General features: G+C 50.6%; 1 protein-coding gene across 2 annotated transcripts in view; it reads right to left on the bottom strand.

The window, feature by feature from the left end:
- The window catches only part of Tafa5 (TAFA chemokine like family member 5), a 220,519-nt gene that overhangs the window by 134,518 nt on the left and 62,444 nt on the right, over nucleotides 1–23,557 (bottom strand). Inside the window, exon 1 of one of the 2 annotated variants that reach the window (XM_087558765.1) lies at nucleotides 6,255–7,462. Coding sequence (XP_087414891.1) covers nucleotides 6,255–6,345 — 91 coding nt within the window. The 5' untranslated portion in view covers nucleotides 6,346–7,462. 2 annotated transcript variants of the gene reach the window in all.

The raw sequence follows: 23,557 nt of genomic DNA, 5'->3' as shown, positions 1-23,557 counted from the left end.
TGTTTGTTACGTGCGCATATGGTGTGTGTATACATGTGCTGTGTTTATTTGGTCTACAGTGGATGTATGAGTGTGGTATGTATTTATATGTAGTATAGTTGTACATCATGTGTATGGGTAGTATGACTGCATGTGGTGTTAATATGGGGTATGCATGTATATGTCTTGTATGTACATATATGATGTGACTGTACAGAATATGTGCATATGGAACACGTTTATGTGGTACATATGATGTGCTGTGGTATGCATATCTGTGTATATATGTGTGTGTACCTGGTTTGTACAATGTGTGTACTTAAGCACTACAGTGCCACACCTCATGGTCAAGGGTGAGTTAGGCTGTGGATGATATCCAAGTGAAAGGAAAAGAGGAGCCTTGTGGGGAGGAGTTGCAACACAGGCAGGATGGGGCCCGAGGATGAAGGAAAGAGATCAGAAGGAGCAGAGCCCACTTAGGAAAGAAAATGTGTGCAGGCATCCATGGGCCACAGGCAGACTCGTGAGTCCCTGTCAGGATTCCACGTACGCTCGGGCCATAGGAGGCTACAGACATTCCCACAACACCCAGGGACTCACTTGTATAGAAACGAGGAGAGGGAGCGGTCCCCACTATCACCCTCATTACACAGCTGTATTTTAATCAAGTTCATAATACAGGCTCATGAATTTATATGCTCATGCAAATTACGTACGGTGCAAACATCGCAGATTTAATTAATAGGTAATCGTATGCACGAACACAAACACCTTACTTACTAAAAGGTCAGCAGTGGACATCCTAAGGCTGCCCCCTCTGACACTCTGTATATTAACAAATACTAAGACCACACACACACACACACACACACACACACGCACGCACGTTCTACGAACTGCCTGAGCTGAGCAAGCGGTTCGTTCGCCAGAATTAAGGATCGAGCCTGGCTTTCAAATGCCAGGTTTATGCCACAGCAGGATAGAATACCGAGTTGCCCGAGATGCACAGGGAAGACCAGCTATGTAACTAAGCAGCGAGTCCCCAAGTGGACAGACTGTTCGGATACCCTAGCATGGCTCATCCCTATCGCTACCTGTGTCTCGTGGGTCTTCCCTCTGGCTCTGTGCTGGAGAGCTGGGAAGCTGCTGCTTCTGGCAAGCCATGGTGAGCCAGTGTGCAGTCTCTTCTATTACCAGCCCCTTCATGTTTTCACTTTCACAGTTGTCAGACATTCGGCAGATGAGAATCCCATTACGGTGGATGTGGGTTTTATTTAGATTCTGTGTCACACAGGAAGTGATAGTAAATGATGATAAAGGAGCTGGTTATTTTAATGCTTTTCCAATCCCCATCCCTCTCTAGCAGCTGCTCGCTTGCTTACCTAGCCTCTCAGTAAAGCCTACAGGAAGGCTAAGGAGAAGCAGACATTGGACATGGGGAAGGCACAGGCCCTTTCGGAGCTCTGCATCCTGATAAGGATGGGGAAGACTGCAACGGGGAGCCCTGAAATCCATGGGCAAAGCCGGAACCCTCTACATGCAGCCCCAAGCTACGTTGAAGAGGGTGTGAGATCCAGACTGGGAACTTGCGAGGACACGGGTCTGCAAAGACTTGCCTTAAACACCCAGGATTCAGTCCCTCAGTACAACGTGGGATCTAGGCTAGAGCCAAGCAGAGCTCAGCCTCTACCAAGGATATCGACTGTTGTGAACAGCCTCAGGCTGTTCCAACTCCAATGGGCTCCACCTGTCCCCACCCACTGCCACAGCCTGTACAGAGAAACACGAATATTTAACAGGAATGATACACTTTTTAAATGCAATAATTTTGTAAAATAAATAAAGATTTTATTTTTATTGTATGAATATTTTTGCCTGAATGTATGTCTGCTTGCCATGTGGTGTGTGTCTGGTCGCCATGGAGGTCAGAAGAGGGCTTCAGATCGCCTGGGAGTGAGTTGCAGGTCTCAGGTTCTCAGCAAAAGGTGCCAGTGTTCTTACTTGCAGAGCCATTTCTCCATCCCTATCAAGATTTTTTTAAAAAATAATTTCTTAGGGCTAGTAACTGGTATGTTGTTCAAACTCTTTGTCTGTTTCTGCTTGTTTTGCTTTTCTTTTTATTTTCTTAAGACAGGGGTTCTCTGTGTAACAGCAGCCCTGGATGTCCTGGAATTTGTTCGGTAGACCAGGCTGGCCTCAAACTCACAGAGATCTGCCCGCCTCTCCCTCCTGAGCACTGGGATTGAAGGTGTGCGCCTCTATGCCTGTCTCTTTGTCCGTTTTGGTTTTTTTTTTTATAAAGATGGTCTACAACCACGAGGATAGGGAAATTGGTAAAGTGCTTGCCAGTGGGCACGAGAATATGACTTTGATCCACAGAAATCATGAAGTAAATAAACAAGCAAATGAAGAAACAAACAAATAGACCTATTTAAAACCTGGGCTTGGAATTGTAGCCTGTGATTCCAGTACTGGAGAAGCAGACAGGTAGGTCCCTGGGGCTCACCGCCAGTCCGCCTAGCTTGTCAGCGAGTTCCAAAGCAGAGAGAGACCCTGTCTCAGGGGGTTGGGGGTCACAGCATCTAAAGAAAGACATTCAAGTTTGACCTCTGGCTTCTACACCTGCAGGTACAACCCCTACACACACACGGACATACAAGCATACACACATGCAAATGCACACAAAAATCCCTAAAGAAACAATAAATAAACAAACTGACCAATGTCGGAGATATACAAGTGTCTGGAGATCGGTGTAGGTCTTACGCGGATGGTGTCACTTAGTGATTTCTACTGAGATACAACCAGTACCCCTGCATGCCTGCCCAGGGTTAAGTGCGTCCCTTTCAGCATGACCACGAAGGCTCACAGAAGAGACTTGACTTCCAAAGTAGTGAGCTAAATAAATAAAAAGTTGAATCCTATTTGCTCAATCAACAGTCAGCTCTGGGGGCAGCCGAGGGAGATAACGCTTGGTGAGGGGAGTCTAAGTTCCGGGGAATTCAGATGCTGGGACTTTGTGCTGGGGCAGCCAGACACAGGTGTTCATCTCCCTCACCAAGCTCCGATATTAACCCGAGAAAGAGGCTTTTTAATAGCAAGTTTGGCTCATGCAACGCTCGCCTAGCTATCAATAGGATTTACAAGGACAGAGAGTTAAACCTCAAATCCACAGCTAATGAAGAAATACAGGGATGCCTCTGCCAGACAAAAGGCTTGGTGGGTTAAATCTTGGCACTGTCTCCTTTCGGTCTCACGGGTCAGAAATCCATGGACCAGCCAGGGCTGGGCTGCAAGTCTCACTGTACTGTTTTGGTTTTCCTACAGGGGTAAGCACCTAAATCAGAGCTTGTGCTGCTGTGCCCTGGCCCAGGTGCTTCAAACATTCAAGAATGTTCATAATCCCAGCTGTTACCCTAACTCCTTGTCCCAAGTCCCACAGAAAAACAAACAAACAAACAACAAAACAAAACAACAAACAACAAAAACCTGTGAGCATAGCCTCCTGCTTCTCCTGCTTTCCATCCTCCACCCACCCTGCTCTGCTCAAATGAGGCAGTAGGATCCAAGCCTCACCCACCCTTGTCCTGACCTGTCCTAGATCCGAGAAGCTAGAGACTATACAAACAGCGCACAAACAAGCAACGCTGGTAATATCCACTGATGCCTGAACCCCACACTTTAGCTCTGGTCACCTGTTCCAGCCCTCTGGCTACCTCCACTGAAACGGCACGGTGAGTGAGACCTGTTCTGACAGAAACTGGACAAGCCGGGGCTGCAATTAGGACCACAATTCTCCTCTCTCCGGGTTCACAGCCCTATTCATCTTTGCAATCGCTGCAAGACAGGCCGGCCAGAGTGGGATGGATTAGCCACAGGGTAGCCCCTATCTCCACACAAAAGAGAAAGTGTGGGAAAAAATGGCTCCCTGGACCTCCCATTCTTCACCCCTCGGGGAGAAAAACCAGCTTTGTGGAAATGGCTACTTATAGGGCTCTTTCTCACTCCATCCCCAGGCAACAAGTCGCACTTGTCCAAGCTTAGCTCCCTCTTTCCTAGCAGATTCCAATCTGTGACCCAAGCCTCCCAGAAGGGCCCTGTGACTCCCCTGGGAACCAGTCTTCTGCCTCTCACGGCACACCCTAAGGCCTATCCCGAGGCTACTGCTTCTAACCACCAGAGACTGAAAAAGAAAAACAAAGAAACAAACATGCAAACAAGTACAGGGATGCCATCCCTGACCTATCTGACAGAAAGTAACAGCAAAGGGGACTGGGATCCTGGGTTACAGAAGCAAACAAGTCAGAATGGACACCAGGGCTCACAAGTCCCCACAGGGAAGGCTGGGTAACCACTTGGGCTTTTCCTCAAGAGCAGCCTCCAAGACACTGCCTTCCTGTTCTATGACCCCATGACCAGCCCATGCTGGCCCCACCTCCTTGCCTTACTCTACCATCTACCACAACATGCACATGTCTACCCACACCAAATACCCAGGCTCCCTGCAGATAAAGGGCTGTCCTGCAAATCCACCCTCAGGGGACATTAGCCTCCACTCCAGAACACAGGTGCCTATGCACACTGCCTTTGTGACCTCATACCTAACCTCCTGGGACACATGAACTTCCCTCTTGACCAAAGGACCAAATCTAACAGCTTTAAAAGACTCTGGAACTGGTTTGTCCCCACCAGTCCCAGGCAGAAGGAACCCATCCACCCGTCAGATGTCTCCAAATGAGCAGCATCTCTTTGGGGCCACATATGACTGCTCATTACAACACAGTAACTCAAACAGGCTAGATGAACCCAGAGAAGCCCAACACTTTAAGTATCCATGTTTTCCCCTCAGGTGAATACACAGAGAACAAAGAAGCAGTGGAAAGGGTAGAGAACTTGGATCCCAAACAAGGTTTCAAAGCATAAGGACCCGATGCCCTGGGGTCTGAGGATACCATGTGGTGGTCTCCACCCCCCACAGCTGTCTAGCAGATGATACCAACTTGATACTGGGGGTGAGGGTAGGGGCTGAATGACTTATAGTTACAGGAAAGTTATCCAGACTCTGGCAGAACCACCCCCTCATGAAGTAGGTCACCTAAGCTTGCGGGAAGACCAGCCTCCAACTCCAAGACCACCTGAGCAGGCTTACCTGCCTACAGCAAAACCAGCTACTTTCTCCAAAGTAGCACCGGAATTCAAGGGAGAACAATGTAACAATGTATGTAGCAAGCCAGAATGCTCACAGGATCCAGGTAGCTCCCAGCATCCAGAAGCTCACTAATTAGGCAAGAACGCTCTAGAATATTGCAAGCCCTATCACCCTTAGGAACCTGGAGCTAGTGAGAAGAGTTGTAGGAATCTGTACCAATACTTTCCAGGGTTTAGCGTTTCCTACTGACCTAGGGGAGGGTTAACCAGTACAGGCATGGTCTGTGCAAGTGCACCAGCAGCCACCTACACTGGGTGCCCGCCAGAGCAGGCTGAGCCCAGAGATACCAAGACCAAGCGGCAAGAAGTTCCCAACAGAGTGTCCACTATTTGCTGCCTACCAATGCACACCAAACAAGCCAATGGAAAGAGTCTCAAAGGGTCGCTGTGACCACAAGAGTCCAATGTGTACCACACAAGCCTCAACAGAGTCTCCAGAACCGGATGGGACAAATCCTGCAATCTAGAAGGGACAAGGAGGGCAACGGAACCCAAAACTTGAGTGTTCTCAAGTTCTAGGCATTCTGGTGATGAAGAATTCTGCCCACCTAAGTCTGGTATGTACCGGACCCCATCTGTAAAGCAGCATGGGGACATGGGTTTAGTTTCCCCAGTCCTCACCCCCTGACACCTTTGCTTCCCCAGCCCCCAATCCATTCAGTGCTGGCCTGCTCAGCGCTGGCTTCAGCCAGGCTACCAAAGTGGAACGCTGGTGCCACCTACCGAGGGTCGATGGCATGCGGGTAGGCGCAACTGCCACCGAGCCTTGCGGGGCAGGGGATGGCAACCGCAGCCTGGGCTTTAGCCTGGGCTCCAGGACTACCCCGGAGCTAGCCAGGCCCCAGCACGTCCGGGATAGCACCTAATCGGTGCCGACCATGAGCCCAGAGGCACTGAGGGGTGGCGGATCCAGCGCTGGGCTTCGGGAAGGCTCGCGCCATCGGCCACTCTGGCCCCGCAGAGCCTCGGCCCACCTCGCTGGCAGCGCTGGAAGGTGCTGGAAGCAGTATCACGCGCAGGGGCCGCCGCGAGCAGTGTGGGGTACCGCGCGCGCCGGGGACTATTACCTTCTTTGAGAAACTGCGCGTGAATCACCAGGACGAGGAAGCAGCAGAGCGCGGCCCCTGCGAGTGCCCAGAGCGCCTTCAGGAGCTGCATCGCGGAGTGCCAACTCGGCCGACGCCCCCGAAGTCGCGCTGCGAAGGTCCAGGCGCCGCATCAGCGCCCCGCTGGGTGCAGCCGCTTTGGCCGCCCGATCGCGCCCTCCATCCGCCGCCAACGCCGCGCTCCGCCGCGATTGGAGGCGCCACTCCGGGAGGCGATCTGTGTCTTTTGGGCAGGGGGAGGGGACGGCGCGGGGGAGGGCGCCGGGGAGGGGGCGGGCGGGGGCGGGGAGGTTAGCAGAAAGTCTCGGGCCGCGGCGGCCGCCGCTCCGGCCACTCGGCCACCATCGCGCGCTGCGGGGCGCGGGGGGCCCGGGAGCGGGGGACTGGCCGCCGCGGCCCCATGAATCAGCCCCGCCGCCGCCCCCGGAGCCGCGCCGCCAGCAGGGCCCAGACCGGCCGCGGATTGCGCAACGGCCCGGCGGGTTGGGGGTCCGGCGCGGCCCCGGCTCCGGTCGCCTGTCGCCCCGCGCCAGAGATCGGTGTCGCCTTCCTCCACTGCTCTGTTGCCGCTGCTGCCGCCGCCGCCTTCTCGGGCTCCGCCGCCGCCGCTGCCCGCTCTCGCTCCGGCGGGGGGCTTAGGGGGCCGCTCCGCCGCCGCTGCCACCGCCGCGCAGAGGCAGCTTCAGGGCCGGGGCTGCGCGCGGTTCGCGGAGCCGCAGCACCATTGCCGCCGCCGGGGGCCGAGTCCTCCGCAGTCCAACTTGCACGGCCCGGAGCCGCCGGGCCGGTCCCCTCGCCCGGGACGGTGCGGGCCTCCGCGCCCAGCCGGGAGAGCGCGCCTCCGCTGCAGCAGCCGGGACGAGGCCGGGCCCAGCGATGCCGCGAGCCGCCCGCGCTGGCTGGGGACGCCGGGGGCGACGCTGAGGGTGGCCGCGCCGACAGGTGGGGCCGGAGACGCTGCGCGCCTCGCCGCCCGCGGGACGCTGATGCTCCGGTGCTGGTGGCGCGCGCCCGCCTCTCGGCTCGGCGTCTTTGCGAGCTGCGGCGGGAACGGGAGCGCGGCGTGAGTCTCTGTCGGCCCAGGCGGCCAGGCCGCGCTGCCTCGGACTCTGGCCCGCGCCTGCCGCCGTCTGTGCAGCGCCCGGGCCGCCGAGCTGCCGATGCGCACTGGGCCGCGGAGGGGACCCGGGGGACCTGGCCGCCCTGCAGCGCCCCCGTCTGGCGTGCCGGCGGGTCAGGTGGGGCTGGTCCAGCTGAAAACTGCGGGTCGGGCTCCACCTAGGTGCGCTGGGGACTCACTGCAGAGCGGCCGGGTTGGCGCCGCTAGTGGGGGAAGAGAGCCCAGCCCCCATCAGGCTCCTACCCCAGGTCCTGGGAAGAATGCGGAACCACAGGGAAGACCGGCGGTCTGATGTGCTGCTAGACAGGTTCAGGGCAGGCTGCTCTCCGTAGGCGGTTTCGAGGGGTTTGAAAATAGCACAGCCGGCCAGAAACACACAGCCTTCCCCACCACCACATTGGATCCTGGGCCTCCTGTGTGCCCGCCTCCAGCCAGCTGCGGGACACCCAATGGCACAGGCAGTAGATGGCCACAGCCGGCCCCAGAGGAAGCCAGCAGGCATTTCCCTGCCGCCGCCTCCATTCTTCCGCAAGGAAGAGCCGGCATTTGTGTCTGGAGGCCCAGAGCTAAAGCTGTGGTGTCCCTTTTAGAGGGTCGCTCCATGCTAACAGCACCAGGACCAGCACGGGAGGCCTGAAGGCACTTTTGCCTGAATCGGATTTCAAATGCTCAGCTCAGAGCTTTGGGTAGGAACCAGGGACCTATGCTTAGCCTGTGTGGCATGCATGCCGGGGTGGGGGTGGGCGTTGTCTGGGGTCTGAGGCTCATCTGCTTCACATGTCACGCAATAAAAGAAGCCAGGTCTGAAGGGCTCTTGGAGGTCAGAAAGATCAAACTTCTTCGGGTGCACTTGGGGAAACTGAGGTCTGTAGTAGCAGGATGACCAATACCACTAAAGATAGAGAGCCAACTGGTGAACCGAACTTGATTCTGTCTGCCTGACCAGACTTTACCATGCCCACACTAGGGCAGAAGAGGGGTTGTTAGAAAGCAATTTGTCCCTTTGGCTGCCAACACCCCTCTCTGACCCCTGAAGAGACAAGTGTTAGTCAGAACTCCCACCCCAACTGAGAAGAGCCTTGTAACAGCTAACCAACTAAACAATTCAGAATCTACCATGGGAGGAACTTGGCATTCTCTTGAGCAGTTCCCCAGAGCCTCTCCATCAAATAACAGCCCCCACCTTACCCTCCTACCAATCTTCCAGCAAAGCCTTCCCTGAGGCAGCCTCGGGATCCTGCTCTGTCCATCTTGAGAAGTCTGACCTCCACCAAGGTCACTAGCCTACACAGCTCACCTGGAACAGTGTGTTCCACTTTGAAGGGCCCAGGGTTTGGCAGGTGCTTACCATATACACACAGATTTGGTCCCGCCATCAGGAGAGAAGGCCCACCCCCTGACATTTGCTCTGTCCCCAATCTGATCACTATCCAAAAAGAAGTAGCCCTTTGAAGAAATCTTTCTGCAAACTGAATTTGTAAAAGGAAAAGAAAGATCCTGGAGAAATTCATGGCCCACCAATTAATTCGTTTCCCATGGATAGCGTGTGCGTAGCTCCAGTTTTAAGGGCCCAAAGGAACCTTCCCCAAGTGCCAAGCCCTCCTCCTACTGGGCTGGCAGGCAGTGGTGCTGTCGCCCTTCACAGAAACTACAGGTAAAAAGCCAAGAACCTCAGCCTGACACCCAGAGGAGCGGGTGGACTGAGGGGCCCGCTGGGCATTCAGCGTAAGGCAACAAAGGCACATTCGCCTGACTAGTGGAAACCACAGGCTTCAGGAGGGGGCACCAAGGGCTGTGGACACAAAGGAAAAGACCCTTTAAAAACAGTCATTTACACTGTGGCATAATGAATTCCAAGAGCTGACAGGCCAGGGAAACTCTGGTGCTGAGAGCTGGGCGGAGAAGAGAAGCCATCTGAAGAGTGCCCTTTCCCCTCAACCATGCCAAAGAGTTGGCACCATTTGAGGGTTCCATTGAGCCTGCTGATGGGAAGGTGCTTAGCCAGAGAGCTGCACCACCAAAGATGCAGGTGACTGAGTCCCTATACCCCAGTAACTGCCGCTGCCAGCATGGCTACCTGAAGAAGATGTGGTGTGCTGCCCAAAGAGGGACAGTCCTCTTGTGCCATAGACCTGAGAGCTGGGAATCCAGATGGATTCTATTTTACATATCTCTAGGTAGAAGTGAATACTACCTTCCTTCAATTAGGCACTCGGGCAGTAAACACAACAGTTTGGCTGTGACTTTGTCACCAACGGAAATCACAGGTATTTTCATATCAAGTTACAGATCTATGGCTATCCCAGCGCATTGCTTATGTTCACCATTATTTTAAATTACAGTCATTCTGCATCTAGGCTTTTCATGGAATGCTTTAATAAAGACGCAAACATACCCTTGATTCAAAATGGTTTTTATTTTTTTTAACACTTGATAACTACATTTAATATAATTGGCTTTCTTAGGGATCTCGTGTATGTTTATATTATTCTAAGACAGGTTCCATAGATGTGAGCAGCTAGCCAATTGTGCCCATGACCCCTGCCCTTGTTGGAAAGCCAGGGCTGCACATATAACTGGGGTGATGTGACATGGGAATGGAGGGAGGTCCTTCATGCAACATAACCCAAATGTCTAGGCACTACAGGGCCCCAGATGTGCCACCAGATCAGCCCATTCTGGGGGAGGCTGCTTGATCCTAGGCTCTAAGCCCTCTTCCAAAGAAGCTTCTCTGCAAACACACACACACACACACACACACACACACACACACACACACACACTTCAGAAAACACAGGCAGCACACCAGAGTGTAGTGACCCACAGCATCCCCTGACCAGTCACTACCTATTGACCCCATACTGTACACTGACAAATTCTACACCCTGGTCATTGCTGTACACTGTCTGCTTCTGTCCCTTTAAAGATCCTAACCAGTCACTGCCTAACCAGACACTGACCGTTTATCGTGTGCTGACAAGTCACAACACCCTGACCCTTTACTGTATTCTGACTGTTTCCTGCACATTGACCAGTTACTGCTCTCTGCCTGTATACCTCTGGCTTCTCTCCTACATAACAGAGCCTGACAGACAGGATCACCGGGTATCTACAGAAAGTCAAGCACAGAGATGGGAAGCCGAAGACATCCATTCCACAGCTAACTCTGAAAAGACAGAAATGATTCAGGGACAAAGAAAGGAACCATAATGATCCTAAATCCCATCACGCTAAAAAAAAAAATACAAGGAAACACTGTAGTAACAACGTGAAACCAGGAGATAAAAGAGGCTTAGGATAAAAATAGTGATAAGGTCTTGAGATGCAGGATTATGTTATGTGGTGAAAAGGGGCCAGGTATAAAAAAAAGTAGTCAGTAAAGCCTACAACAGTGTGGAGCCCACAGAAGGGGGGAACACAGGAAAGGCCCCGGGGTGTAACAATGTGGAGAGAAGATCTCGGGTGTCCACATTTCCTTTTAGAAATTCCGAAGTCAGAAAAGATCAAAGAGGAGAAGTGGTTAAGAAATGGAAGGGCTTGCTATATTCTAAACAGATCTGATAGGCTGACTCAGAGCCAAGCAGCCCTGAAAGCCTGTTAAAGCAACAGGTAGAATAAGTCACTTCTGACCCATGGAATCTGAGGAAATGTGACAATGGGCTTTTGTTCAGCAATGCTGCCTTTTCCTTCAAAGCAGAGCAGTATCCTCCCTGGCTAGTGAAAAAAGACACTGTACCAAGGGTGCTGGCCAGTTCCTCTGTCCACAGAGGGCATCAGACCACTGAAGGCAGCTGGAGGAACCTTTCCGCCCACACCCCACTCAGAAAACTGATGGGGCCCCAACAAAGAAAGGAATCATATGGAAGAAGAGATAGCAAGGAGACTTTCGAGGTGTCGAAGCGTTGTGCAGAAGATGCACGGAGATGCACTGGGCCCTGAAATTGTAAAGAATTTCCATCAACAGGCAAGATCTTTACAGTGAAATACCACGTCTCTCTTTCTCTCTGTGGTTCTAGTCACTGGTCCCTTCTGTGGGAAACTGCATGGACGGAACGGTTCAGGGAACACTCTGTTTCTACACAAGCCGTAAAACCCGCTCACAGACAAATCTCAGGAAGAAATTCCAGCAGCTAGCTAAAACATAGAGTCCTAAACTTCTATCATTAAAGATACATGTGCACAGGGGCTGCGGGGGACGGCTCAGTGGGTAAGAGCGCTTGCTCTACAAGCAATCCGCAGCATGTTTGGAAGCACAGAAAGGTAGATTCCGAGAGCTTCCTGTTCACTGACAAACCCTTTCTCAAGGCAATAAGGCAGAGAGGGATAGAGGACACCTGCTCTGCTCTTGGCAAGCACACATGTGAGCATGCACATACACGGGCATGCACACCTGCACACTTACCACACACATACCACACAATAAGCATACAACACAACATATTCATATATATACATGAATAAACGAACGAATGAATGGAGCAGTGGGTTGAGCACCAACTTGGACAGAGAACCAGGGAAAAGCAGGTGGAGAAGAGAATGGGTCTGGCTCTGGGAGGCACCCATGGAGACAGAGAATTAGGGGACATGGGAAAACTGTGGAAGGTAGTCTTCAGCAGGACACTAGCCTTAGTGAGCAGGGTCTGAGAGGAAAAGACACACACCTAGGTTCCCAGCAAGTGGCACAGTCCTGGGGTGGAAAGGACGAATCAGCTTAGCCACTCTGCAGCATAGAGTCCAGGCCCTGTACAGACAAGGGACCAATGAAGACCTCCAGATGCTTGTAAACTGGAGTATGAGACTCTGATTTGTTCCTGCCCTGCAGGCCATCCAGGTTGATATGGAAGCATCCATATACTTACAAGCAGTTTATATATCATGCCATGTGTTCTTAAGTGTGTGTGTGTGTGTGTGTGTGTGTGTGTGTGTGTGTGTGTGTGTGTGTGTACTGATGTACATATATTTAGTTCAGGACTCGTATATGCACACCTTTCTTTGTGCACTCCTATGTAGCTACTGTTTGTGTTAAGAAGAGGTCTCTGTGTGTGTCCCTATTGCAACTGTACATGTGTATACAGTCATACTTTCTCGAGGAAACCACTCAGACCTTTTCAAAGGTACAATCTCTGGAGACCAGTGTCTTCCCTGCAGCCTTGTGTCTCAACCATAGTATGTCAGCATCAATGGGATGGACATTCCTTGTGCTTTCTCTCTTCATCCACCCACTCCTGGTTTCTTCAGCACTGGAGGGAGAGGGGATCTTACTCAGACTTAGGGGGCAGTCTAGCATGCAGAAAGCAGGAAAGTCTTTGTTCCACTGCCCACTGTTGGTCCTAAACAAAAATTCCAAGGACATTTCTGCAGCCTTCTTTCACCCAAAATGTTCTAGCAATCTGATATCTCAACAGCCATTGTAGGCAGACTGGGTGGGGAGGAAGTTCCTACCCACAAGACCTTCTTACAGATGGAGTGCACAGGCAAGAACACCAAGCCCCATTTCCGGAAGCTTGGCTCAGATAGATATCCACCAAGACTGTTTCCCCAACTATGGTATGTAGGTCCACCTTCAGGTTGGCCAAGCTGGCAAAGCACCTTTGGGGAGGATGGGAGGGACATAGTTCAGTCCTTGTAGCTTATGCGCTAGTAGAGCCATTATGGGAACTGCTATGGAAAAAAAAAACTTGAAACAACTGAACGGTTATTTTCTGTAGGATCTATCTGTCCCACCTTAGGGTCCATATCCAAAGGAAAGACGCTGATCAAGGAGATGTCACTATGCTACGTGTCCTGTTCACAAAAGCTGAGATCCAGAGCCCACGGACTCATGGATGGATTAAGGAATCAAGGGATAATGAAGTGTGTGTGTGTGTGTGTGTGTGTGTGTGTGTGTGTGTGCACGTGCATACATGCGCGCAAGCATGTGGATGCACATGTGTGTGACAGAGATGCACACTATTGTGCATATGTTAGTGTGTTCTGACCTATATAAACACTGATAGAAGTGACAGAATAACTACTCGTCCTTGAAAAAGCCCCTGGCATCTGGGGCAAAATGAATGAGGCTTTAGGACAATATACTAAGTGGTGTCACCTAGGCTCAGAGAAAAGCATGGTCCTTCACCAATATGCTTGAGTATAATAAAGTTGACCTCATCGAAATAACCTCCTGAAGTGTGCTCGCCAATGGCTGGAGGAAGCAGAGATGGGGTTGGAGGAAGGCTAAGTATACAGCCACAGACAGAAGCAGGAGTTCCGTTGAGCAGACGCAGCAAGGTGGTAGAGGTGGGTGTACTGTTTCAAAACAGGGTGTTCCTAGCACAAAGAAACACCAGTCTCTGGGGGTACAGGCCGAGACAACACCCTGACCTGATCCGCATGCTGCCACACCTGGTATAATATCGCAGGCATCAAAATCAAACACTGCTTTCTCGAAAAGGTCTTCACAGCTGTCTCTGAACTTAAAGAAGAAATGTCTTGTTTTTGCTTATTATTCTATCAAACAGTAGAATGAAAGACCATTCTAAAATACACCATTTCTGACAGCTTAATGGGGCTTCCTCTGAGATCTCAGTCTTCCCCTGTTTAGCGTTAATTTTGTCAACTAGCCTGCCAAAGGTCACCTCTGGGCATGGTGTTTCCTGAGAGGTTTAAAATGAGAAGGAAAGACCCATTCTGAGCATGGGCTGAGGTCTTGCACTGAACAAGAAGGGTAAAACAGGAGACCTGCTAAGCACCAGCTTTTCATCCTCTCAGCTTCCTGATGGCAGACAGACACAGTATGACCAGACACCTCACATCCCATCCACACGCATCCCTGGCCATGATGGACTACACCCTTAAACTATTCGTCAAAATAAACCTTTTCTTCCTTCAACTGTTTTTGTCAGGAATTTTGTTACAATGAGGAATGAAGGGACACACAGCCCAAGATTGAAAAGCTGGCGCCAGAAAAGACTGACGGGGCCATACAGGGGTCTACTGAGCAAATGAGGTGAGGTGAGGGAGGCGCCTTGTATACTCCCTACCCTTCAGCAACAGTGCCCACACAGCACAGTCAGATGGTAGCCAGCCCTCCCCACCCGCCCAAGCAAATGCCTAAAGCCTCCCACCTTCCCTGCAGATTCTTTTTGCAGAAGCCTCCATGGTGCTAGTGTTGGAAGAAAAGAAAGGTAGCATCCTCTCTCCGGTGTACACCCAGTTTGCTACTCAGGTCACCTGCCACTGAACTGGCAGGCATGTAGCAAGACTTGGCTTCTACATCAGAAGAAAGATAGTGACGTCACACCAAGTTGGTCTCGGCAAGGCACACACCCCACTTCTTCCCCTGAGCCTCCAGGTTCTACTTCATGAAGCTTCCAGGTCTTACCATGCCGGGTGGGAAGAAGAATCCCAACTTGGTTGAGCTGAGTACTCTTCCCTTCTGAATCCAGGCTTCCCAAGACAGAAGCTCCACCTCACCCTGCCCCAGTTCCAGTTTAAAGCCATGCCCCAAGTGGCTCTGCCTAGACCTGAGAGGGGCTGGCAGACATTATACGGCTGGCTGTTTAAAACCGAAAAGCATTGTCACACAGCATATGCCAATGTCCGAGTGGTGGGCACAACCAGTAAAGCGTGCAGCTAGCTCAGAGGTACCTGTACTTGGGTATTTGAATACCCAGCATACTCCTCCAGCATAAGTTTTGGCAACATCTGGAACACTCTTCCTTATGTTGCTACAAACACAGATGTGAGCTACAGTTAGCCTACATAGCATTTAAATGCACTTCCCCCATCTTGGTACTGACTGGCCCTTCCACAACCCTATGCACAATTCCCAACCAAGCCTGGGAGAGACCTTGCAGCTTCCAACATGTTACATGTCCCCCAAACCCTCTCAGGATCAAGAATGTGTCCCAACACAAGGTCTACCTGTCTGTGGTATTCCACCTCAGAGATCCCTCTGGAGTCCTTTCTGCTTTCCAAAGTTCCCAGTAGCCCACTTCAGCAGTGTAGAGTGAGCACCGTAGGGTGGAGGCATCTGTCCCAGTGTCCAGCAAAGACTCGAGGGGACAGCCTCCAGCACAGGCCACTGTTTGGCTCTGTTCACCTTCATGGTTATCTCTGAGTTCAGAATAGACCGTGCCTCTCTCAGGCTGTGTCTGAGAGAGCAGAACGATACCCTCCACCTACCTGCCCTCTACCACCCACAAAGAAAAAGTGAGTGTTTACCCTTCTGCTCAGTGTTGGGAGAGCAATGGGATCACAAAGGTCTGATCTGGCATTGAGAAGTTACCTCTTTAAGTCACCTCAGGCCTACATAAGACTCATCACCGGCATCCTGGCTACTGAAGGAAGAGGCTAGAGCATCCTGTCAGCTTCAAAGTGTATTTCCATCCTCTCTTTCCATTTTGCATAAGTATAAGAGGCAGTGTCCTGTCCCAAGAGAGATCTCTGGACACACTGTTACTGAGGATCTAAAGCATGTCCCAGGCAGCAATTTTGTAGAGTCACCCAACCTTTGTCTGAGCTCATGTTCCTTCTGCATAAAGATAAAGTCTCCAGCAGGGCTTTCTCTGAGCTGTGATCAGCCCTTGATATCTATCCCAGGGTAAATTCCAGATTTTCCAGCAGTACAGAAGAGAGGAATAGGGGAAGAGAAAAAGATAACAAGCAGAGAAGAGGGAGAAGTCTACAGTTGGAGGAGCCGTGGAGAAAGGAGAGGTTATCATGGTGGTCAGCTGCTAGTTGCTACCAGCTAGCCTATGGGCTTTGCCCACGGTGCTGGCAAAAGCTTAGAACTTACACTCTTTTATATCTGCAGCCTCAGAAAATGGAAGCATGGCTACCCACAGCGGGCTGGGGCATCTTAACCTTTGGGAAGCTCCAGTGGCTGAATTCTGTTCCAGTCTCTGCTCATGCCTCAACCGGTCGCCATCCTGTTCGAGCTGGGACTCTGAGCAACAGAGCCATATGCGTGTGGCATGCCTGCACCCAACTACAGACCTGGGTTGCCCTCAGCTCTAACTGCCCATGGAGCATTTTGCCCATGAGAGGTCATCAACCAGGGAGGATTGAGCATATGAAGCAGGAGGATGGCCTGGGAGGAGGCATTGTGGAAATCAGCCATACCCTCCTCTCCTCAGGCTGCTTGCTTTTCTGTGTCTCTGGCCAGCCTATCACAGCAATGTTGGTGGTGTTTTTAGCCCAGACTCGTAACTGCTACCAACTTGCTCTCCTTGGGATGCTAATCTTCTCTCTGCACAAAAGCTCACACTTCATTCTAACCCAATAGATCTCCTCTGACCAAAGTAAGGATTTTATTTTCAATGCTTTTTCATTTCTTTTTCTCTTTTTTTTTCTGGTGACCCTGGACCTCAGAACAGATGTGTGCATGTAGGGATCTCCTCTCAGCACTTGAAGAGTAGATAGACAGAAAACTAGACACTTGGCCCAAGTCATGGTTCAGTCTGCTTTTTTAACAAAAAAATATTTCCCACTCAAATTGTAACACAACTGAAGATGTCTAAACAGTATTTATGGAAGCTGTGGGGTCCAAAGGAAAGTCTTCTCCACAGAGATGCAAAGTCCTGGACACAACCAGTGCTCTTTCACAGGAAAGGTTGGGTACAGGGTGGTGTGAAATACTAACACAGAAGCAGAAGAAACTCGGTTTGTCCATACTGACAAGTATGAATCACTAGACCAGTGAGTAGAGCGTGTACCTCACAGCTACAGGGCTGCAGAAACCCAGACAAGATGTACCAGATTGTACAGGACCAGAGGAGTCCATAATATAGGCATAAGATTAGCACACTTCCCCAACATGCTCTCAGTACCTCTTGTGATCAAGAATATCCTTATTCTGAGGAAACTTGGAGCTAGGAGCTTATAACCTGCTTAAAGCTGAACAATAAGAGGCTGGAGCTGGTCTTGGTGGCACACACTGGTAATCCCAGCACTTAGGAGGTAGAGGCAGAAAGAACTCTATGATCTTGAGGCCAGTCTGGTCTATATGAGGAATTTCAGGCCAGCCAGGGAGAGGAAAATAGAAAAGTCTAGAACAAAGATGAGTCTATTGGGAAGATTAAACTCCTCTTAGAAGGGTCCAAAACATTTTCATAGGTCCTTACTCCACTCATTCACCTTTTCATTCATATATTGTGCACCTACCAACCATGTATTGAGTGATCAATCCATCAATCAATCCATCTACCCACTAATAATCCATCTACTAACCATGAATTCATTGACTAATCCTTCCATCTATGCATGTAGTCAACCATCATCCATTACCAACCCAATACCCATCCATCCAGTACCTATCTATTATCTATCCATCTACCCATTTACTCATCATCTATACATCCAATCAACTATCCACAAATCCCACTCATCTACCATCCATAACCCAACTGTCCATCTACCAACCCATTTATTCATCCAACCACACATCCATTTATTGTACACCCATCATCCATCCATCTATCTCCTAATCCATCCAGCATCTTTCAACCCAGATGTTCACCACCAGTCTGTCTATCTCTATCCATCTATCCATCCACCAGTAAATCCATCCACCCATCCATCCATCCATCCGTCCATCCATCCAGCCAGCCACTGATCTACTAATCCATCTAGCATCATTCAACACAATTGTTCATCACCAGCCTGTCTGTCTGTCTGTCTGTCTGCCTGCCTGCTTGCCCATCTATCCATCCACCAGTCAATCCATCCATCCATCTACTGATCTATTAGTCATCTGTCATCTTTCAACCTAACTGTTCAACTACCAGTCTATCTATCTATCTGTCACCAGTCAGTCCGTCCATCCATCCATCCATCCATCCATCCATCCGTCCATCCATCCATCCCTCACTTAGTTGTGTAACTTATCTTTTCCATCTGAATTGATGGGAGATCCACAAAGCCCAGGAAGATAAGGAAACTTAGGGGGATCAGGAAGCTCAGAAAGTTTCAAGTCTCACAAAGCACTTCCACAACGATTTTGTAAACAGCAAACAGCTTGAGGAAAAAGGAGACTCTGTGGAGCTACCTTTGGGCAGGTATCTCCATGGGTGTAGTTTTCATGGGCTTCGCTTGAGCTAGAATAATATGGATACTTTTGGATTATTCATTCTCCTGTAAGTGACACCAGGAAATTCAATGGTTCAACAAATTAGAGTTGAGGGGAAGTGTTTCTTTATGGGCTCTAGTTGGTAACCTAGAGGCAGTGATTAGCTGTTTGCTCCTATCTCTCTAGAAATCTCTATTTCTTTACCTATCAATGCCCTACCCATCCACTCTCCTTCCCAGACTTTGCCTACGAAAGGACGCTCTGGAAGTAAAATCTAGACCTGCCAACTTAAGACAGCAAGAAGTGGGGAGATTTTTGCTTCTCAGGGAAAGCTCTGAACCAAGGGTACACAGTTACTTAAGGGATGATCTTGGGCCTGGGTGTGGACAGGTCCTGGGAACCCTGGAGAGGCTGAAAGGAGAGGAGGAGCTCTAAGGTGGCAGATGAGTCTTCAGGAGCAAGAACCTGGGAGTAGCAAAGCATCTCTGTGGATGCCTAAAAGCAACTTCTGACAGAGAAGTCAGTAGATTGCTCCCAAAGCAGGTGTGAGACAGGTAGGTGTAGCTAAACAGAGGGATTGCCAGTGGCTCTGGGTTTTTTAAAAGCCTTTCTTCAAAGGTCACAAGGAAATGAGCTTTATCCACTCATGAAACTGGAAGAATACCACTGCTGATGCACGGCTGCCTGAAGGGACATCGTGATGTCCTTTATTCTAGTACCTGGGCCCCAGGACTTCCACTAACAACTGGGAGAGCCATCGTGTATGCTGACAGCCAGGGAATGTGAGAGGAGTCCCATTCAGCTCTGCAGAGAGGCCAGGCTAGGCAGACATAGAAGAAGTAGGGCAGAGTCATCATGTCCTTGAAATCAATCCCATGGTCACTGGTGCTTCTGTAACCCTAACACCCTGCTTCGTTAACTGAACACATGGCATACACTTATTTGAGAAAGGTGGCCGGCCACTTCTTCCCGAGGGAATGCAGTTCTTGCGGGCCTTAGGGATAGCCCATAAGACTAAGACCACAGCACCTGTAGTTCCACCAGCCCCATGTCTCTGACACCTTTCCTGCCATGCAAAAAAAGAGAACCTGTCCCAAAAGACAGGTGTTGACTTCCTTTGGAACTAGGTCACCTATGAACAGTGAGGATCTCATTTCCATCTTATATGATACACACACACACACACACACACACACACACACACACACACACACAGAGCCAAAGCTACCTTTCCCATCCCCTGTGGATACAATGCTGAACCCCAAGCTCCTTATGACGCTAGGCATTCAGAGCCCACTTTCCCTTCTAGCGTAAATGCCTACTGCTGGGGGAAAACATGATGAACCTTGGGATAGTAGTGGGCTACCTGCCTGCAGGACCCACAGAATCCACACAAAGGTTAGCCTGAGAACCTAGGAGAGGCAGCTTTACTTCCCTCTAAATGCCAGGGAAATGGCTGAAGATCAAGAGCCAGCACTTGGCTGCAGGGGAGCATATAGGCTCAGCGTCTGGTGTAGGAGCTGCTGTAGGTTTTGGTCTGCTACACATCCAGACCTCTAGGCATCCCCACCTGGACAAAGGGACGGCCTCAAGCTCAGGAGGGGGACCAAAGCAACAAAGGCCACAAGGTCCAGAAGCATCTCTTATGTTTGCAAGGATTTCCCTTCTCTGTAGTTGGTAGGTCTGTCCAAGAAAAGCAAGAGGACCAGGTCCCAATTACCCTCATTTGACTTAAGCAGGTCCTGTAGTGCTAGATCAGATGGCCTTCTGGTAGCCTTGGGAAAGCATGTGGAAACAAGGGCTCTATAAGTAGGACCTAGAGGGTCCTAGGGTCCTGTCATTGGCTTTCTCATCGTAATGGAATCCTGGCATTTCTTCCCAAGATACAGGTCTATAGGAAAGGCAGTCCCCTCTGTGTAACAGGCTGCTATTCCAGGTCTGTGGAGCTGATCACCAGTCACCTTGTGGCTCCCTTCTCTGGGAGTAGTTTGGAGTTGCAGGAATGGTGGTCCATATAGCTGACATCTTACAGGGCTCACCACATGGCAAGTAACAAGCAGGGAACAAAGAACATGTGGCCTGTCCATGCCTTAGATTCATCCTCAGGAAAAAAACTAGGGCACAGAGAGCTCAAGTCTTCAAGCTTGTGCTGGACAGAGAGCTCAAGTCTTCAAGCTTGGGCTAGACACAGGAGCTCACTGCCCTCCGCCCTCTCCCCATTACCACCCAGCAACAGATGGTAATGACTCTGGCCTGTGTTACTTTCCCCCCAGAATGTGGGGAGCTTGCTCAGTCCTGGGCAGCGGCGAGAACATCCACTTCCCAACGAGGTCGAAGCTCAAGTCTGCCACGCACCTCCGCGTCCTGAGCGTCAGAAATAGCTTATTGATTTTCAAGTCCATGGGGGATCTCAGCTTGCGAAAGTAATTCACTCCTGCCCGCTGGCATCCAGAACTTTCTAACAGGGATGTGGTCTGTGGGTTGCAATCACACCCCATTGGCGGAAGGGTCAATCATCTCAGTCCTGACACTGGGGAGATACTGTGGGAAGAGGACAAGAGAGTAAGGGTGAATGGTTAGGACACTGCCAAGTGTCCTGGCCCCAAGAGAGTGGAGCAGATCAGTTAGAAACAATAGGCTTGAGTTCCTCTTTAGCCACTAATGTGGCTAGAAACATCTGGCTACCACCTCGTTGGGGATTTGCTGAGACTCTCCACAGCCCCATGCCAGACGCTTACATACTTCTGGGACAGCCTCCTCTCCTGTGGGGAGGCCCCAGAATATTACAAACTGCAAAGGTACAAGGGGTGAGGAGGAGAGAGGGACACAGGGATGAGGAGACTCTCCCAGCCCATATGCAGGGAAAGCTCTCTGTTCTTCACCTGTCATAGGCTGAGTGTGTTTAAAACAGAAAAGATGCTGTAGACAAGTGTGCCTTGAACAAACCCCAGAAACATGGAAAAGAAAGAAAGAAGGTCCCACTCATGTGTTGTCATTAGCTCAGCACTGCCTCTGTCGGGTGACCTGTCAGCCTTCCCGATGGGACAGGTGACGTGTCTTGTGCCATTGTGAGCCTCACAGCTCCCCATCTTTTCCTTTGTGGTTCTCTGCTTCTCATTGTACAAAGTCATCTCATTGCACAAAGCTGTCACACCAGACATGGAGGACTCTGAAGAACACGAAGGTTAAAGGAGGTCTGTATCCACCATGGTCAAGACCATGTCCCTAGCTGAGATCAAGGCCAGAAACAGCAATCTAGTGATATGCAGGCCCCAGTTACCCTGAGAGAGGCCTTGGATCACAAGCTCATGAATGGACTCCTCAGATGGTTTCACACCTGTAGGCCTGTGTCACAGCCACCTCTCGATTGCCTCAGCATCTGAGCTCTGTTGTCTTGGCCCAAGTGAGACAGCAGAAGTGTCCACTGCCCATGTCAACTTGGAGGTTATATCGAAAGTGCACAGGCCAGGCCACAAATAGTCCTGGAGGTCCAACATCCTGGCCAGGGCCCTGTGAAGGCTCTCTGCTTGGGTTCCAGACGGGTTCCTGTCACTGTGTGTTTGCACGATGAACTAAAGAGAGTCCATAAATCCTTCACACTTCCTTTATAGGGTTGTGGCCCTGCCATCATGGTCTGTCACGTGACCTAAATAACCTCTCATGGCTCACCTCTGAGTACAAAGCTTTTCTAGTGAGTGCTTCTGAGGATGTATTTGGTGGGGATGTGACTCCATCAATGGCACCTGCTCCTGGTGTCCCTTGGCATCCTGGTGGATGAGTGAGTACAGAATGCCTATACTCCTAAAGGCACCTATACTCCTGTAGGCACCTGTGTGTTTCTGGTCTAGGAAAGCCATTTTTTAGGTGCCAGTTCCTGGCCCCTCCATGTCCTGGTTTACTCTTAAGCCATGGCCTTATCACCTGCATGTACCTGCTGACATTGTGTCCTGCTCCTGCCTGAGGGTGCCCCCAGGGAAGACACTAAGACACATTCAGTTGTCAGTGGAATGAATAAAAAATGCAGCGAACAAAGGAAGGACTCTTTCTGACACCACCCTCCAAGGAGCAGGGGCAGCAGAGAGAGAGGCAACGAGGCCCTGCATAGAGCGCACTCCATTCACTGGCTTCATTACTGGCATCGAGGACATGTCCCTGTAAGTAATGTGCTGCTTGAAAATGCAGATGATGGTGAGCTCCCAGCCCCGAGAGGTGCGACGGCTATTAAAACACATTATGTCGGTTCTGGAGAGGGACGCATTCAAAAACAAGATTTAATTTGTCTATGTGTAAAACCTAGACTTTAAGAAACACCTAGGGCACGCAGCAAATGAGTGTGTGCTGAGAAAAAGCAGACGGCGATTTGCTGGCTCCCAGCAAATTGAACATAAGCTCGCATTATAATGCGGCTACAGAAAGCGAAACCGCAATAATGACTATATTGGGATGTTGCGACCACGGTGCTGAATGAGAACGAATCGGCACAGGCCGGGTCCTTATCCATCTGGGAGTTCCCGTCACCTCCCCTGCTCCCGAGAGTCTGAACTTATTCTCCTGATGTGCAGAATCCAGTGGAAGGAAATGGAGGTCACCCTTCCCAAAAGTAACAAGGACTTAGAAGAAAAGTCCTCCCTAGAGAGGGACCCTGGGGACTAGACCCCTGTTATGGATTTGGAGGTGACCGTCTGTTTGAGAGCAGCCCTGGTGCCTGGCATCTGCGAGTGACTGTGAATGGCCATGACCTCGGGGAGCTTGTGCACAGAGGGTTGAGTGCAGGCATTAATTCAGGAGACCTCCAGGAATTTGAGAACCACGATCGGCCCCCTCATGGCTTCTTCCTTCTGTGGGTTTTGGCCATGGTGAAATGTCACAGAGGGGCAGCTGAAGACGAATAGATATGTATTCTCCTCTGTCAGAGGAGGCTGGATATCCCAGAGCAAGGAATGAGCCAGGCTGGTCAAGAGAGGCCTCTCTGCCTGGCTCTTTTTCTTGTGTCTTACCAAGATCATCTCTCACAGAATTGGCTCTCTGTGTTCTGATCTCCTCATCTTACAAGGCATACCAGACAGACAGGATTGGTGTTTATACTAATGACTT

Source organism: Rattus norvegicus, chromosome 7 (genome assembly GCF_021556685.1).
Source record: "Rattus norvegicus strain SHRSP/BbbUtx chromosome 7, alternate assembly SHRSP_T2T, whole genome shotgun sequence".
Lineage (NCBI taxonomy): Eukaryota > Metazoa > Chordata > Mammalia > Rodentia > Muridae > Rattus > Rattus norvegicus.
This window is presented reverse-complemented; position numbering and strand designations above follow the sequence as displayed.